The sequence below is a fragment of the Leptonychotes weddellii genome, chromosome 6, assembly GCF_054177405.1.
Source record: "Leptonychotes weddellii isolate Sample4059 chromosome 6, ASM5417740v2, whole genome shotgun sequence".
NCBI classification, from domain to species: Eukaryota; Metazoa; Chordata; class Mammalia; order Carnivora; family Phocidae; genus Leptonychotes; species Leptonychotes weddellii.
In genome coordinates, this window is record NC_138374.1 from 28169267 (window position 1) to 28187065 (window position 17799).

Here is a 17799-nt window from a genome sequence, read left to right on the forward strand (position 1 = left end):
CCTAGACCTTTCCTCCTCAGCTACCTCTTCCTAAATTATTGAAGAATGGATTACTTAGTTCATGAGTGCTTAATTTACTTTCTGTTAAAGACTGAAGGCATATCAAAATTATAAAAGGAGATATTTAATATAAGATCCATGATAGACTGGGGCAATAACCTCCCATTTTCAGGCTCATCAGAATCACTTTGAGTGCTTATAAAAACAGAGTCACTCATTCAGCAATTCTAGGGTGAGCTCAAGGACTGGCATTTCTAGTAAGTTTTTAGATGAAGCTGGTTGAGGGACCCCAATTTTAGAACCCCTAGGCCAGGAGTTTAAATGCCAAATCTCAAAAGCTTAAGCCCACATATTTTCCATGAGTTCTTTAAATACACTCTACCAATCATTAAACATAATAGCTACGGAAGTAATGAAATAAACACCTAAGTTATCAATTTCTAATCAATTCAATTTTTAATTTTAAAACATATAAATTCATTAACTCAAAGAACGTTTAGCACTGGAAGGGAAAATAAAAGGGAAATGTTCCGTATAAATATATCATCACACCTCCACCGTTACCACACTCTCAGGGAGGCTAAGCTTCTCAAGAGCAGAGATTATGTTTGTTTACCTCTGTATACTCAGCACCTAATCTTGCCTGGCATAAAGGATGCATTCATATTAGTTGAGTAATAAATGGATCAGTTAAATCAATCGATACTCATCAAGTTTTGTTTTTCTTTAGACAAATGAGATTAATGTGTCTAAAGAATAAGTGGCCTCTTCAAATTTGTATAGATGGTTAGTGGTAGAACCCTGATTAAAACTCTCCCCGTGGAGCACCTGGGTGGCTCAGTCGTTAAGCGTCTGCCTTCGGCTCAGGTCATGATCCATGGGTGCTGGGATCGAGCCCCGCATCGGGCTCCCTGCTCTGCGGGAAGCCTGCTTCTCCCTCTCCCACTCCCCCTGCTTGTGTTCCCTCTCTCACTGTGTCTCTGTCAAATAAATAAATAAAATCTTTAAAAAATAAAAAAATAAAAATAAATAAATAAATAAAACTCTCCCCGTGCCCTTAATATTCCTTCCACTTGGGACCTTTACTTCACCACACTTCAGAGATTTTAGAAGACAGTTCTCAGAAAACCTGAGTTTCCTTGGTCTTTTAAAGATTTAGCTATAGAAGGTAAATTACCCATAATACAGTTGGAGCTGGAAGGGAATTAGGTTGATTTATAAATTTAGATTATTACTATTAAAATCTAAAATCTCCACAGTAAACACACATACACATATCATCAAAACCTCATGGGACTCCTAAGAACAATTTTGTTTTTCCTGAAAGATAACATTCAATACCAGAAGATAATCTAAAGTCAGAATATTCAATTCTCTGAAGTCTAATAAGGTTTGCTTTAACAGTAACATTTCTGTTCTACTAACAAGTATTTCTAACCTGACATTTCTTCTCTATAGAGTATGCTAGATAGTTTAAGAATTAAGGTGTTCAATTAGGTAAGGTTCAGAAATTATTGCAACCACTGACAAGTTCCTTAAATGTTAATAAACATTTTAGCCACACACTGCTTTTTTGAAATCTCTCTATCCACTGAATATTCTTATTAATATTCATTTAGCTTTCCACTTAAGATCCATCCTCCAAATGAAAGACTGCATATAATTTCAAGTTTTAATATATTAGTGTATCTTCTTATCCCCAGCAACTCATAAAGAAGAACGTTTCCAAATAGGAAGCAAAATGAATTTATGAGATGTCTGTGTTTAATTAGATTCATAAATATAATTAAAGAGATTTGTGAAGAGTCAGAGATTTTAGGATAAAGACCATAAATTGCTACCTCTGAGCTTTAAATGCCTGCAGTCTGTCTTGCCTCTTTTTTGAATGAAGAACATAATCATAAAACACAATTCATATTCACAAATTGATGACATCTCTACCATTTGAATTTCTACATCCTTTTAAGTTTCCTGAACACATTTCATTCTTTCACTTACTTAAAACACAACTTCTATAAACTAGATATGCCTTGGGGAACATGCACAACAGAGTCAAGTAAAAACAACTAATCAAATCAAAATTAAAACTACAGGAAAACAAGTAAATGCTACATCACCAGCCACCTGTGTGTTTTTAAAAATGCAAATCTGGGGCGTCTGGGTGGTTCAGTCAGTTGAGCATCCAACTCTTGGTTTCAGCTCAGATTGTGATCTCAGGGTCATGAGACTGAGCCCCAAGTCGGGTCCACGCTCAACATGGAGTCTGCTTGGGATTCTCTCCTTCTCCCTCTCCCTCCGCCTTTCCCCTCCACTCTTGTGCCTGTGTGCACGCATGCTCTCTCTCTCAAAATCTTAAATTTAAAAATAAATAATTTTTTAAAAAAAATCCAACTTTCAGGAAAGTATCAAATTTTCTAACAGAAGTGACAAAGCAAGCTGAAAGAATATGATAATGACAGTTGTAGAAGGTATACTGTTCGTAAGCTGCAATTTATTATAGAGTCCGTATCACAAAAGCTTACTTTAATTGCATCTATGTCCCTACCTAGCTTATAGTGCCTTTCATAATTATTTAAAACATAAAATTTTCGGGGTGCCCAGGTGGCTCAGTCAAGCATCTGACTCTTGATTTCAGCTTAAGTCATGATCTCACTGATCTTAAGCTGGGCATGAAGGCTGTTTAAGATTCTTTCTCTCCCGCTGCCCCGTCCCCCAAACAAAAAACATTCATTTGCAATACTCAGTAAGAAGTAAATCCAAATCTCTGAGCTATTTATTAAAAAAAAAAAAAATCCCCTTCAGACTAAATTGCCTGTCATATCTGTTCATGTTACACATTTTTGGTATAACCTGAACAGTACTAATGGTCATCGTTAAGACATTTTCATGAAGATTAATACAATATCTAAAAATAACAATATTAATGCATAAAACAAGGAGGAAGGAACTTTAATAACAAAGCAACAGTTCTTTTTTCTGAGCATCATATGCCAGTATACAAATACACAAATTTAACTTTACATACAATTTCAGAGTATTCTCATCTCTTGAAGTCTACCCTAACACTGATTTGGAGGTAAAAATTCCCTCATGTGCCCAAAAGTTTGTTTAAATAAGAAAACTTTTAAGAACTGTAAGTTATTCCTACATGATAAGGGGACAGGACTAGCAGACAAAGCGGCTAGAATTCTCTTTAGGAATATGCTTATGATTGACCTTATTAACTCCCTGTAACCAAAGAGTAGATGAAAAGTTCTTTCTCCATGTATATTAGGGAGAGACCCATGACTCAGTACACATTCTAAAGTAGAGAACAGCAGAGGAGCTGTAAAGATGTTTTATTTTGTTAATAAACTGACAGAACTGGGCACCTGGGTGGCTCAGTCGTTGGGTGTCTGCCTTTGGCTTGAGTCATGATCTCGGGGTCCTGGGATTGAGCCCTGCATCCCTGCTCGGCGGGAGGCCTGCTTCTCCCTCTCCCACTCCCCCAGCTTGTGTTCCCTCTCTTGCTGTCTCTCTGTCAAAAAAATAAAAATTTAAAAAAAAAACAAAAAAACTGACAGAACTGATCTGTCATTTACACTTTAAATGTGAATTACTTTAATAAAATAATCAATGTTTGTAAAACTAAGTCAATTACTATTTTGAACATAATTTTAGAATTCAGGATACTCTAAGGGGAAGATAAAGTGGGCATGGGAGCCTCAGTTGGGAGCTTTAGGTCAGAGGGTGCTAGAGAGATGAAAGAGAAGTGAGGATGTACTAAAAGATTTAATTTTGCATAGGGATCTGATGGAAGGAAAAAAAGTGCCTCTGAAAACAATAATCTTCTTCACTCCTTAATTTTATGTGACCCCTAACTTCATACTCCATTTTGAAAATACTGACCACATTAAGCAGAACATCAGTTGGTCTCCAACTGTAAACCAATTAGAATAGCACTTATCAGACTTTCAACCAGTGTATAGGTAAAAATCACCCTTCTAACTTTGGAGGGAAGTAGGAAATTCCCAGGAGCACGAGAGGTGTAAACTAGAACATATAAAAAAATATTAAAGAAAGCAGAATCACTGAGTCTGCTGAAGATTAAATAAGGAATATTCAGGATTATGAGAAGTTTGTAGGAAACTTTTTTAGAACTTCTCACAGTAATTTCCATCTTGGAACTAAAGGAAAGACATAACTAAGGAATACAAATCCATTTAGAAAGAATTTCTTGAAGGTAAAGATTTCACTAGAATGGATCACGGAGGGAAGCATCCTGAAGGTCTTGACTGATGGCAATTATGCTTTGTGAACAGAGAAAAGAAATGTGAAACATGTCTACAAAAGTTTCAAGAAGAAAGAAAAACTGAAATATCTAAGAGGTAGAGCTATTAAATACCACCTCCAACATACGGGGTATAAGTTTTACTATATAATAATGAATTTCTTTCTCCAATTTTAATAATCCAATGAAATTTGAGTGAAGACTATATCAAGGAAGAAATGCTTGCAAATCTAATTTTAAGATATAACTTAACCTCTTCTTTACAAATGAATTTCAGTGAGGAATTACTGAAATTTTATTTTAAAAGTTGGGTTTTATGGTTATCTGTGATTAAAACTGTAACTATGTAAGAATATTTGTCTGAGAAAACACTGTACTGCTGAAACCTTAGAATTTTCAGACATTCATAATACTTTCAGGAACTATTTAACGAATAAAATCTTACAAGACATAATCACTTCAGAATGAAAAGGAGGGAGAGGGGTTGCCTTACCCTATTCCAAATTTAACTTGACCAAAGGAATATAAAGTATATTATCAATAAAGATAAATATTTTTTAAAGTGACTTTTAAAAAATGACATTAAAATTAAGGAAATTAATATAAGACAAGCAGATGCTAAACGCCATTCTTCGCTAGAACCAACCTTTTCTATAAAAGACTGCATTGAGGAACTCTTCTGCTTGTCTCTCGAATCGAATGATTTTTGCTTGCTCTTGTTTAAGCAGAGCTTCTTGCCCAGCTCCCGAAGCTGGTTCATCCAGACCGACTAAGTGTCCCTGTAAAAATATTTGGTGAAATATTTGCACAAAGATCTTTCCCCATTCAGTATCAAAAGCACAGATGCAAAATCAAAGACAAATGTTAGTAACAGATAAGAGAAATCAGTTTAATACAATTAAAATATTTTAAAACTTCAAATCAGAATAAAAGTTATCTCCACAAAAAGCAAAGTGAATGTAAAAATACACTTCGGGTGGTTTTTATTTATCTTATGAATTATGTTTAAAATTTACAGATAAACTCTAATTAAGCTAATACTACTAAAGGAAAATTTTTCTTGAGCATTCAAATATAACGGTTCTTATTACACTATACAGCAACAGTTCACACACAATTCAACTCAGACAGAAAGATACCTTAAACCCTAAATATTATTTGAGAATCATGTTTGCTCTCCAAATTCAAAATGTTTTTTCCAGACACAAGACAAACATTTTTAAAAGGGCCATAAGAAGGGAAAACTCAGGATGTGAGGGCGATCTGGCTGCGACATCTGTCACCCCACTGATCGCCAGGGTTGATTCGGCTGATTTGGCGGGCTAGGCGGGTGTCCCCTTCCTCCCTCACCGCTCCATGTGCGTCCCTCCTGAAGCTGCGCACTCGGTCGAAGAGGACGACCTTCCCCGATAGAGGGGGACCGTTCTTCGGTCAAGGGTATACGAGTAGCTGCGCTCCCCTGCTAGAACCTCCAAACAAGCTCTCAAGAAGGGAAAACTCAAAGAGAAAGTTATCTAAATTTATAATTCTGTCCCTAGAATACTATTTCATAAACTATAGCTTTCAAATGTTTAGAGTTGTGAAATTAATAGGTTAAAACTGGCTCTGGAAAAAAGACTTTAAAAATAGAGTGCATCGCGTGTTCTAAAGGTAAACATTTCTATTTATGCTTAAAAATGTTTACAATATAAAAATTTAAGTCCTGTTCAGAAAGTTTCAAAATGCTGAACTGACTCGTCCCAAACATTCCCAGAATCTGTTCTCAGACTGCAGGAGCACTAGACTAGGTTGTTAATGCTTTGTACTTATTTCCACTCTTGTAGCTAATAAACAGGAAACTATGATAATAGAAAATAAAAGTGTAAAGAAAAGTAAAGTACATGTTTAACGTGTTAAGTTCCAGCGCATATAATTTACTTCAAATCACTGCAATGTATCGCCATATGCATTTACTTATGTCGTGGAAAACTTAAAAGTCCATTTCTAAATAAGAAAATGAGGACATGCCTTGACACAATGAAAAGGAAGTAATAAACAAGACACTGAAAGAATGTTATAATCCACAAACAATTTTCTTAAAGATTTCAAATACACCCAATGACATTTGCAACCGGCTTTTTATGATTCCATCATCCAAACTGTGTTGATAGCACAACCAAAAGAGTATTTTGCAAAGACACATTTAGCATCAATTATATATTACAAATAGTTTAATATGAAGAATTCTCTTGCGTAATCAAATTAAAATAATCATCCCATATAACTTCTATATTAGACATATTAAGTCTGCCACATAAAAGAAAATATTGTGTTATAAATCATTATGAAAACAAACCTTTACTATAGGTGTATTTGCCAACATTCTCTTTTGTAGCCTAAAGAAATTAAGTAACTTTTTAAAATGAATCACAAAATAATGTATTTTTGATACAGATTTAATATCTAAAAGGTATTAGGAATAGATACTAATTAAAGAGTCCAATAAAATCCTCAACTATCATTGTTTAGTGATTTTTAAAATGCGACATTACATGTATGAACTGTACTTAACTCCTTAGTCTTACATTCAGTCAGTTCAGTCAGACTTTGAGCAGAATGTCTGTATTTATTTTTCATGTTTAGAAAATCTTAGAGAAGATGTTAGTTGAAGGATGCATTGTACAGTGTAGTTTCAGTGAATGATTCTACATACACATTTACAAAACAGTGTATTTTTCCCCCAAGTTTTTATTTAAATTCCTGCTAGTTAATATACAGTATAATATCAGGTGTAGAATTTAGTGATTCAACACTTACATACAACACCCGGTGCTCATCACAAAAATATGGAACGCTTCACAAATTTGTGTGTCATCCTTGCACAGGGGCCATGCTAATCTTCTCTGTATCATTCCAATTTTAGTATATGTGCTGCCGAAGCGAGCACAGAACACCTATATTTCAACCATGTTTAATGTTGCATTCAGTCTACTGTCTTACTAAATCAACTCATAACAACTAACATAGCACTCAGTAAGGGAGGTGCTACCTGTTTTTTCTTGAATTAAACAATTTTAACCAATTTTATCAACCTGGACACTGAAACATACAGATAGCTTTCAGTTGGCTCATATTAATTACAGTCACACCTATTTGTTTTGTTTTTGAATAGTTTTACTAAGACATAATAGACATACCACATACCACACAAGTCACCCATCTGAAATGTAAAATTCAATGTTTTCTTTTTGGTAGGTTCACAGAGGTGTGGGACCATCACCATGATAAACTTTAGAACATTTCTGTACTCCAGAAGTAAACCCTGTACCCATTAACAGCTATTCCCCATTCTCCTATTTGCCCCAACCCTAGGCAACCACTGTTACTACTTTTTGTTTCTATGGACTTGCTTATTCTGGATATTTCGTATAAATGGAATTGTGCAATATTTGTGTGTGTGTGTGTGTGTGTGTGTGTGTGTGTGTGTGAGAGAGAGAGAGAGAGAGAGAGACTGACTTCTTCCTCCTGAAATAATGTTTTCAAGGTTCACCATGTTGTAGCATGTACCAGTACTTCTTCCTTTTTAGTGCCAAACAATATTCCATTGTATGGATACAGCACATTTTATCCAATCATCAGTTATGACCATTTAGGTTTCCACTTTCTGGCTACTATGATACAAATAACGTTGCCTTTAATATTTGTGTGGATGTATATTTTCGTTTCTCCTGGATATATATTTAGGAGTGGAATTTCTGGATCATGTCTTAATTATGTTTACCATTCTGAGGAAGTACTAAACCATCTTCCAAAGCAGGTGCACCATTTCATATTCTCAACAGCAATGAGAATATGACTCATAACTTCTCCACATACTCATGAACACTTGTTATCTTTTGATTACATCCATTCTAGTACACAAGAAGTGGTGCCTCATGGTTCAGATTTATATTTCCCTAATGACTACTGATGTTGAACATCTAATTGGTCATTTAAATACCTTCTTTGGAGAAATGTCTATTCATATGTTTGCCTGGTGTTTAATTGGGCTATCTACCTTTTTAATGTTGAGTTGTAAGAATTTTTGATATATTCTGGATGTAAGTCCATTATCAGATGTAAGATTTGCAAATATTTTCTACCGTCAGTGAGCTTATCACTTCATTTATGCTACTACTGTTAGCAGTAAAAAGGTTTTAAATTAAAAAAAAAAAAGATTTTATTTATTTATTTATTTATTTATTTGACACAGAGAGAGCGAGCACAAGCAGGGGGAGCAGCAGGCAGAGGGACAAGCAGGCTCCCCCCGACGCAGGACTTGATCCCAGGACCCCGGGATCATGACCTGAGCTGAAGGCAGATGCTTAACTAAGCCACCCAGGCACCCCCAAAAGTTTTTAATTTTAATGAATTTCAATTTATCTAATTTTTTGGTCGTTTGTGCTTTTGGTATTATATCTAAAAAACTAGTGGCTAACCCAAGGTCATGAAGATCTACTCCTATGTTTTCTTCTAAATGTATAGTTTTAGAACTTCCTTTTAGGTATATGTTCCATTTCAAGTAAACTTTTGTGTATGGTATAAGAAGGGGTCCAACTTCCTTTGTCAAGAATCACTAGCCAGGGGAGCCTGGGTGGCTCAGTTGGTTAAGCATCTGCCTTTGGCTCATGTCATGATCCCAGGGTCCTGGGATCAAGTCCCACATCAGCCTCCCTGCTCAGCAGGTAGTCAGCTTCTCCCTCTCTCTCTGCCTCTCCTCCCAGCTTGTGCTCTCTCTCACTCAACTCACTCCTTCTCTAATAAAGAAATAAAAAATCTTTGAAAAAAAAAAATGAATCACTAGCCATAAATTTACTTCTGAACACCCAATTCTATTCCACTGATCTACATTTCCCATCTGTAAGCCAGTAACACAGTATGTTGATCACAGTAGTTTTGTAGTTAAGTTCTGAAATTGGGAAGTGTTAAGTCCTCTCTTCTTTTATAAGATTGTTTTGGCTATTCATGCATCTCTTGAATTTTCATACGAATTTTAAGATCAGATTCTCAATTTCTGCAAAGAAGGTAGTAGAGGTCTTGACAGAGAATGCACTGAATCTGCAGGCCATTCTGGGAAGCAATGCCATTTTTATAACATTAAGTATTCCAATTCATGAACATGAGATACCTGTTTATTTAGATCTTTAATTTATTTCAACAATTTTTTTAAATTTACAGTGTACAAGTCTTAAACATCTTAAAATTATTCCTAAGTATTTTATTCTTTTGGATGCTACTGTAAATGGAACTGTTTTCTTAATTTTCATGTTCAGATTGTTCATTGTTATTTGTCTAGAAATACCACCATTTTTTTTTTATTTTTTAAAAGATTTTATTTATTATTTATTCATGAGAGAGAAAGAGAGAGGCAGAGGGAGAAGCAGGCTCCCTGCTGAGCAAGAAGCCCGATGTGGGACTCGATCCCAGGACCCTAGGATTGTGACCTGAGCTGAGGGTAGACGCTTAACCGACTGAGCCACTCAGGCGCCCCCATTTTTTTTCAAAATGCTGTATTCTACAACCTTGCTGAACTTATTAACTCTAACAGTGTTCTGTTAGATTCTTTAGGATTTTCCATATACAACATCATGTCATCTACAAAGACACTTTTTGTAATCTGGGTAACTTTGGTTTCTTTTTTTACTAATTGCCAAGGCTAGTGCCTCAGGTATAATACAATACACAGAAATGAGAGTGGACAACCTTGTCTTGTCCCTAATTTTAGGGGGAAAAATGTTCAACTTTCCACCACAGCTATGTACTTTCGTGAGTTAGGCTAAGGAATTTCTCTTCTATTCCTAGTGTGTTGCATGTTTTTATCATGAAAAGGTGTTGAATTTGGTCAAACACTTTTGGGGGAGGGCATCCATTGTGATGATCATGTGGTTCCTATCACTTATTCCATTAATGCATTGTATTACATTAGATTAATTGATTTTGTAATGTAAACCAACCTTGCATTCCTGAAATAAATCTCACTTGGTAAGGGTGTATAACAGTCTTCATATGTTGTTTGATTTGGTTTGCTAATAATTTTGTTAAGAATTTTGGGGCGCCTGGGTGGCTCAGTTGGTTAAGCAACTGCCTTCGGCTCAGGTCATGATCCTGGAGTCCCGGGATCGAGTCCCACATCGGGCTCCCTGCTCAGCGGGGAGTCTGCTTCTCCCTCTCCCGCTCCCCCCTCTTGTGCTGTCTCTAAAATAAATAAATAAAATCTTAAAAAAAAAAAAAGAATTTTATTGTTGTTGTTGGTATAAATAAGTGATACTCGTCTGAAGTATCCTTTTCTCATGACTTCTCTGTCTGGTTTTGGTATTCAAATAATACTGGTCTCACAGAGTGAGTAAATATTCCTCTATATTTTAGATAAGTTTGTGAAGAATTGGTATTAATTCTTTCAAAAATATCTGATAGAAATCACCAGTGAAGATGTCTGGCCATGGGCTTTGATTAAAGTTTTAAAATTACAAATTCAGGGGCGCCTGGGTGGCTCAGTCGTTGGGCGTCTGCCTTCGGCTCAGGTCATGATCCCAGGGCCCTGTGATCGAGCCCCACATAGGGCTCCCTGCTCAGTGGGAAGCCTGTTTCTCCCTCCCGACTCCCCCTGCTTGTGTTCCCTCTCTCACTGTCTCTGTCAAATAAATAAATAAAATCTTAAAAAAAAATAAAATAAAATTACAAATTCAATCTCTTTACTTGTTCTAGGTTGCATTAATTTCCTAGGGCTATTGTAATGTATTACCACAAGCTGAGTGGCTTAGAACCACAGAAACTCATTCTCTCACAGCTCTGGAATCTAGAAATCTGCAATCAAGGTGTCAACAGAGCCATGCTCCTTCTGAAGGCTCTTTGAAAGAATCCTTCCCTGCTTTCTCCTAGCTTCTGGTAGTTTCCAACAATCTTTGGCATTTCTTGGCTTGTGACAGCCTAAGTCCAATTTCTACTTCCATCTTTACATGGCCTTCTTCCCTGTGTGTGCCTCAGTCTCCAAATCTCTCTTCTTATAAAGATACCAGTCATTGGATTTAGGACCCACTCTAATCCAGTGTAACTTCATCTTAACTTGATTAATTTGCAAAGATCCTATTTCCAAATAAGGTCATGTTCATAAGTACCAGGGATTAGAACTTCAACATGTCGGGCGCCTGGGTGGCTCAGTTGGTTAGGCGACTGCCTTCGGCTCGGGCCATGATCCCGGAGTCCTGGGATCGAGTCCCACATTGGGCTCCCGGCTCAGCGGGGAGCCTGCTTCTCCCTCTGACCCTATCCCCTTCTCATGCTGTTTCTCTCTCTCTGTCAAATAAATAAATAAACAAAATCTTTAAAAAAAAAAAAAAAGAATTTCAACATGTCTTTTTTGGGGGGTGGGTGGCGTGGGGGAGACATTTCATCCCACAATAAAGCTTGGTTCAGATTTTCTATTTCTTCTTATGTCAGTTTCAGTAGTTTGTGTATTTCTAGGCATTTGCTTATTTCTTTTTTTTTTTTTTAAAGATTTTATTTATTTGACAGAGAGAATGAGAGAGAGAGCACATGAGAGGGGGGAGGGTCAGAGGGAGAAGCAGACTCCCTGCCGAGCAGGGAGCCCGATGTGGGACTCGATCCAGGGACTCCAGGATCATGACCTGAGCCGAAGGCAGTCGCTTAACCAACTGAGCCACCCAGGCGCCCGGCATTTGCTTATTTCATCTAAATTACCTAGTCTGCTAATATATACATTATCCCTTAAATTCTTTTTATTTCTGTAAGGTCAGTAGTAATTTCCCCTATATCATTTGTGATTTAGTAATTTGAGTCTTTTTCTCTTGATCAGCCCTAGATAAGACATTTATCAATTTTGTTGGCTCTTTTCAAAGAGCCAACCTTTGATTTTGTTGATTTCTCTACTTTTCTATACTATTTCATTTATTTCTGCTCTAATCATTATTTCCTTCTTTCCACTTGCTTTAGATTTAGTATACTCTTCTTTTTCTAGTCTTTTAAGGAAGACAGGGTATTGAACTGAAATCTTTTTAAATATAGGCATTTGCAGCTATAAATTCTGGTCTAGGTGCTGTTGGCTACATCTCATAAGTTTTGGTATGTTTTGGCTTTGTTTTTAATTCATCTCAAAATATTTTCTAATTTCCTTTGTCATTTCTTCTTTGATCTACTGATTATTTAGAAGTGATATTTAATATCCACGTTTGTGAATTCCTCATACTTCCTCTGTAATTGATTTCTAGTATCATTCCTCTGTAGTGGGAAAACATTTTATATGACTGCAATCCTTTAATTTTTTTATGGCCTAGCAGAAAGTCTTTTCCTGAAGAATGTTCTATGTACAGTTAAGAATGAGTATTTTGTTCTTTTTTGGGTGTTCTATATAAATATCTTGTTAGGTCTAGTTGATACATAGTGTTGTTTCAAGTCTTCCATCTTTGTTGATCTTCTGCCTAGATGCTCTGTCCATTACTGAAAGTGGAATATTAACATATCCAACTATTGTTGTTGAACTATTTCTCCCCTCACTTCTGTCACATTATGCTTCATGCATTTTGGGGCTCTGTTGTTAGGTAAGGATATAATTATGTCTTTCTGATAGAATGACCCCTTTTTTTTTTTAAAGATTTTATTTATTTATTCATGAGAGACGGAGAGAGAGAGAGAGGCAGAGGGAGAAGCAGGCTCCCAAGGAGCAGGGAGCCCGATGTGGGACTCGATCCCAGGATCCTGGGATCATGACCTGAGCTGAAGGCAGACACTTAACCATCTGACCCACCCAGGTGCCCAGAATGACCCTTTTATCATTAAAAAAAATGTCCCTCTTTATCTCTAGCGTCACTGAAGTCTATTTCACTAGCACTGTGCAGCCTCTGATATCACTTCTCAGGGGATGCTGTCTTGAGCATGCAGTCTCCCTGTCCACCAGGAATGACTGTGCATTCAGTTAGACTCTCTGGCAGTTTCTTTCTCAGGTCTTCCCTTTAGAAGCTTCTTGCTGATCTGCCTGTAGCGGTATCACACATCCAGCTGCTAGCCTCTACTAATTTATTTCACTGGTGTGTTTCTGCCACACCACAGTGCATAAATTGTACCACTCTCTGTTCCAGTAAGAGTGGAGTCTCTTTGCAGGGGCTAGGTCTGTTTGCCAGTCTTTGAGGCTTACTCCAATCCCAGGAGGGCTCTTTTAGCTATCTTTTTTTTCTGGTTCTCTCTTTTCTGGTAAAAATTCTAACTGGTCTGACATTTCACTTGTTGCTACTAGTATTACAGAGCTACCAGCCTCAATTATTCACCACAAAAATCTTCATCATATTCAACAACAACTTTTTGTAAGCTCTGTTCCAGATAAAGTCAGTTCCCTTAAGAGAGCTATAGAGTTCTCTGTTCTCAAAGCCTGCCTTTCCCTTTGGAAGAACCTTTGTGACACTGCACAGAAACTGGGGGCTGGAACAATAACCAACTTCTCTCAGAGTGACATCTGTGCTTTATGAGAGGGGGTGCTGGATGACCTGCCTCTCCTGGCATAGAACTTCTGCCTTATGAATGATGTCTGGCCCAAAGCTCAGTATTCTCAATCTGCTGCGCCTGGAGTAGATGAGTAACGGGTGAGTGAATGAAAGGAGCACGAGGCTTTTCGACCTCAGCTGCCTGGAAGAAAGTATCTGCAACAAGAAGCTAGAAGGTATGAGAGAAGCCCATAGTCTGCTCCTCCTGCTCAGAGTAGAGCTTCCCTCAAGCTGAGCTCAGTGAGGTGGGTGGGAGTGGGTCATGGGTCAAATGCCAGAGTCCCATTGTTCTTACTGAGATTTAGTAGATTTTTTTTGAACAAAGATTCTCCGTTTGCTGTATGCCCTTAAGACAGTTATTTCCAGAGTTTAAGTGGCTGTTTTAAAATAATTTTCACCAAATGGTTATTTTGCTTATTTTTATCCAGAATAATAGCCAAAGATGAAAAATATAACATAACATCACATACTTTTTTCAACTGCATCTAGTCACCAAGTTAAAAATTTATAGCAGCGATGTGGGGCTCTGGGGTGGCTCCGTTGGTTAAATGTCCAACTCTTGGTTTCAGCTCAGGTCATGGTATCGAGCCTGCATTAGGCTCTGTGATCAGCACAAAGTCGGCCTGAGATTCTTTCTCCCTCCCTCTCCCTCTGCTCCCTGCCCGCGTGCTCTCTCTCTCTCTCAAATAAATAAAGCTCTCTCTCTCAAATAAATAAAATCTTAAAAAATTTATAGCAATGATGTACAAACAAAATATGGGTCATCCTCCCTCACTGTACATATTACACTATACACCAAAATGAACCAACAAGAACAAAAAAGTTCATATGACACAGAGCTAATGAAGTTAACACAATAGCTAGGAGATACAAAAAGAGTAAATTCATGTCATTTCCCCTCCCTCATATCTGAATTTTAAAAGGAGTCACTACGTATGGTATAGCAAAAAAATAACAAAATGATGTGACATACTTTTCTGTAAATAAAAAAACCACAGTTATTATCCCTAGTTATTAAAGAACAAGTTGTTGGCTCAGAACATAATAGGAATAAAGTTGGAGATATAAATTGGAACTTATATCCCCTGGTTTCCTTCAGAATTCAGGAATTGGTCCTCCTAGACTGGTTTACTCATAGCCACAGGTGATTCTGTCATATCAGAATCTACTCTGAGCTGCTGCTGCTTCCTTTCTTTTTCTACTGTGAGCTTCTTAAAAGCATATATGCCTAGAATATACTGTCAAAGAGTTAGATTCTGTAGCTCTGCAGTAGGGAGTAGTCATGTTTTTTAAAAGCTCTCTCCTTAATAAAGAACTGAAAAAAGCATCATTGGTATCATATTTTAAAAATTATTATGTGTTTATAGTAAGTCTTAGTATTTGGGAAGGCAAATTCCTATTCATTATTCATATTTTCCAAAATGTCTTGGCCATTCTAGCTTTATTCTTTCAGATTATATTTAAAATAACTTAGTCAACTCTTTTCCCACTACCACCAGCTCCCCAAAGAAGACATTGTGGTTTTGATCTGAAGAGCATTATACTTAGAAAGTATTTCAGGAAGAATGTAACATCCTTAAAAATATTCAGTCTTCTTTTTCAGGAGCTGCTTTACATTTATCCAAGTAAGCTTTAATGGATCTCAATTAAAATTTTGTTGTTTATTCACATAGTTCCCACATTATTTATTATTTTACATTTTTATTGTCATTATGGTGAAAAGGATGTTTCCTTTATTTTCTAACTGCTAGTGCTGGCATAAATGAAAAATATGTGTGTGTGTGTGTAAAAGTTAATTTTGTACACAGCTTTCAGGGAAAGTGTAGGTCATGTATCTTCAATTGCTATGTTTTCTGATAGCCTCACAAGTTTGTGTCAATTTTCCAATATAAGGTAATTTCTTTTAAGGGAGCTGTGAAGGTGATAAGGAGAGGTAAAGGAAGAGAGAGCTGCAGAAGCCGTCAACACTGTGTGGTATGATGATCCATCACCCAAAGGAGGAAAGGAGACTTAATACCCAGTGGGTTGGGATCTTCAACAGAAAAGACCTCAAGTTCTTTATTAAGCTCTTGGTTATCTCTACCTACACAATCCATATAATATACTCTTATTATCTTTTATTATCTTTTTGGGAGTGGCAATAAAACAAATATCCAAAAGATGTTTTCAAATAAGCAGCTTATACTTTTCCCTACAACTTCAGAGTTGCTATCTCTTTGTACTACTAGAAATGCTTAAAGGAAATTCTTCAGGCTGAAGGGAAGCAATACTACAAAACACTTCTGAGGGAAATTAAAGAAGATATAAAGATGATATAAACTATGATCATAAACTGGAAGACTCGATGTTGCTAATATGGTAATTCTCTCAAAATTGCTCTAGAGATTCAATGCAATCCTAAATCAAAATTCTAAAAGGCTTTTTGAAAAATTGATATATTGATTCTAAAATTTATGTAGAAAGACCTAGATTAGCAGAACAAGTCTGAAAAAGAAAAACAAAGTTGGAGAACTAGTACTATTTGATTTTCAGACATAAAGATACACTAATCAAAAAACTGGTATTGGTGTAAAAATAGATAATATAGTTCAATGGCAAATAACAGAGTCCAGAAATATACCCACAGGTATATTGTCAACTGATGCAACAAAGATGCCAAGGAATTTAATAGGGGAAAAGAAGGTCTTCTCAACAAATGGTGTTAGAATAACTGGGTTATCTTACGAAAAATAATAAACCTCAACACTTAAGTCACACTATACAGAAAAATTAACTAGAAATGGATCAGATATCAAAATATAAGAGTCAACACTAATAAGCTAAAAGAAAGCACGAGATTTTCTTGATAAAAACATGAATTTTAAAAGAAAAAAATGACAAGAAGTCTTATATAGACTGTATAAAGAACTAGTACCACTTAAGTTTTTAAAAATGGAGACAAGATTCAAACAAATGTTTTACATATGTATAAAGATGTTCAACATCACTAATCAACAAGGAAATGAAAATTAAAATCATAGTGAGACACCACTACAGATCCACCAGAATGTTTAAAGTTAAAAAAAACTTACAATATCAAATGTTGGCAAAATGAGGAACATTAGAACTCCTATACATTGCTGATGGAATCACAAAATGGTTAAATTAAATTGAACCATATGGAAGTACAAGGTTAAATATACAATTATAATACTACCCAATAATTCCAATTCTAGGTATTTATCCGAGAGAGATGAAAATATATGTCCAAAGGCTTATATGTGAGTAAGTCTAATAGCCAACATCTGGAAACATTCAAAAGTCCATAAAAAAGTGAACTGAGAAACAGTTGCAGATATATGCTATGGAGACCTACTAAGCAATAAAAAGGAACAAGAGTATATGCAAAAATAATAAATATCAAAAAAATTATACTAAATGAAAGGATCAAATATAAAAGACTACATACTATATGATTCTTATTATATAAAAATCTACCTAGAAGAGGTAAAACTAGAGTGACTGAGTTGGAGGGTCCAGGAAAAGGGAATGACTAACAAAGGAACATGAGAAAGCTTTTTAGGGTGAGGGAACTGTCCTGACCTTGACTGTGCTGGTAGTTATACAATTGTATACATTTACCAAAATCTATTAATCTGAACTCTTAAATGGATTAATTTTACTGTATATAAATATTACCTCATTAAAAATAGGTTCACGGTTAAAGACACAAGATACTGAACATATCACTGATTTCTGGCACTTGAAATCAAACAAACAATCCTTACGTACATTTTTAGAATCATGAAGAAATGTGACACTTATTTTCAAAATCTCATATAAATATCCTTCTATGCAAGCAAGCATACTTTTAGGTTAAAAAACAGTACTTTTTACTTGCCATCTACTTTTTGCACAGTAATCTGGATATACTACTGTCAGTCACTATGAATTGTTGACATTTCACTATTTTTCACTATTTTTGCTATATCTTAAGATATAAATCAAGATAAGGAGGCTGAGTCTTGCCCAAAAGCTGGT

The 17799-nt window shown here is 36.0% G+C and overlaps 1 protein-coding gene and 1 non-coding gene across 8 annotated transcripts in view; both read right to left on the reverse strand.

Annotated features, from left to right (window-relative positions):
- The window catches only part of LCOR (ligand dependent nuclear receptor corepressor), a 146731-nt gene that overhangs the window by 44740 nt on the left and 84192 nt on the right, over window positions 1-17799 (reverse strand). For all 7 annotated transcript variants that reach the window (XM_081823714.1, XM_081823717.1, XM_081823715.1 and 4 more), the window contains one exon: window positions 4917-5049. In XM_081823714.1, coding sequence (XP_081679840.1) covers window positions 4917-5049 — 133 coding nt within the window. The remainder of the gene's footprint in view (window positions 1-4916; window positions 5050-17799) is intronic.
- On the reverse strand, window positions 7090-7196 carry LOC115944865 (U6 spliceosomal RNA). The gene has a single exon (XR_004079363.2). It is a non-coding gene; the product is annotated as a U6 spliceosomal RNA (small nuclear RNA).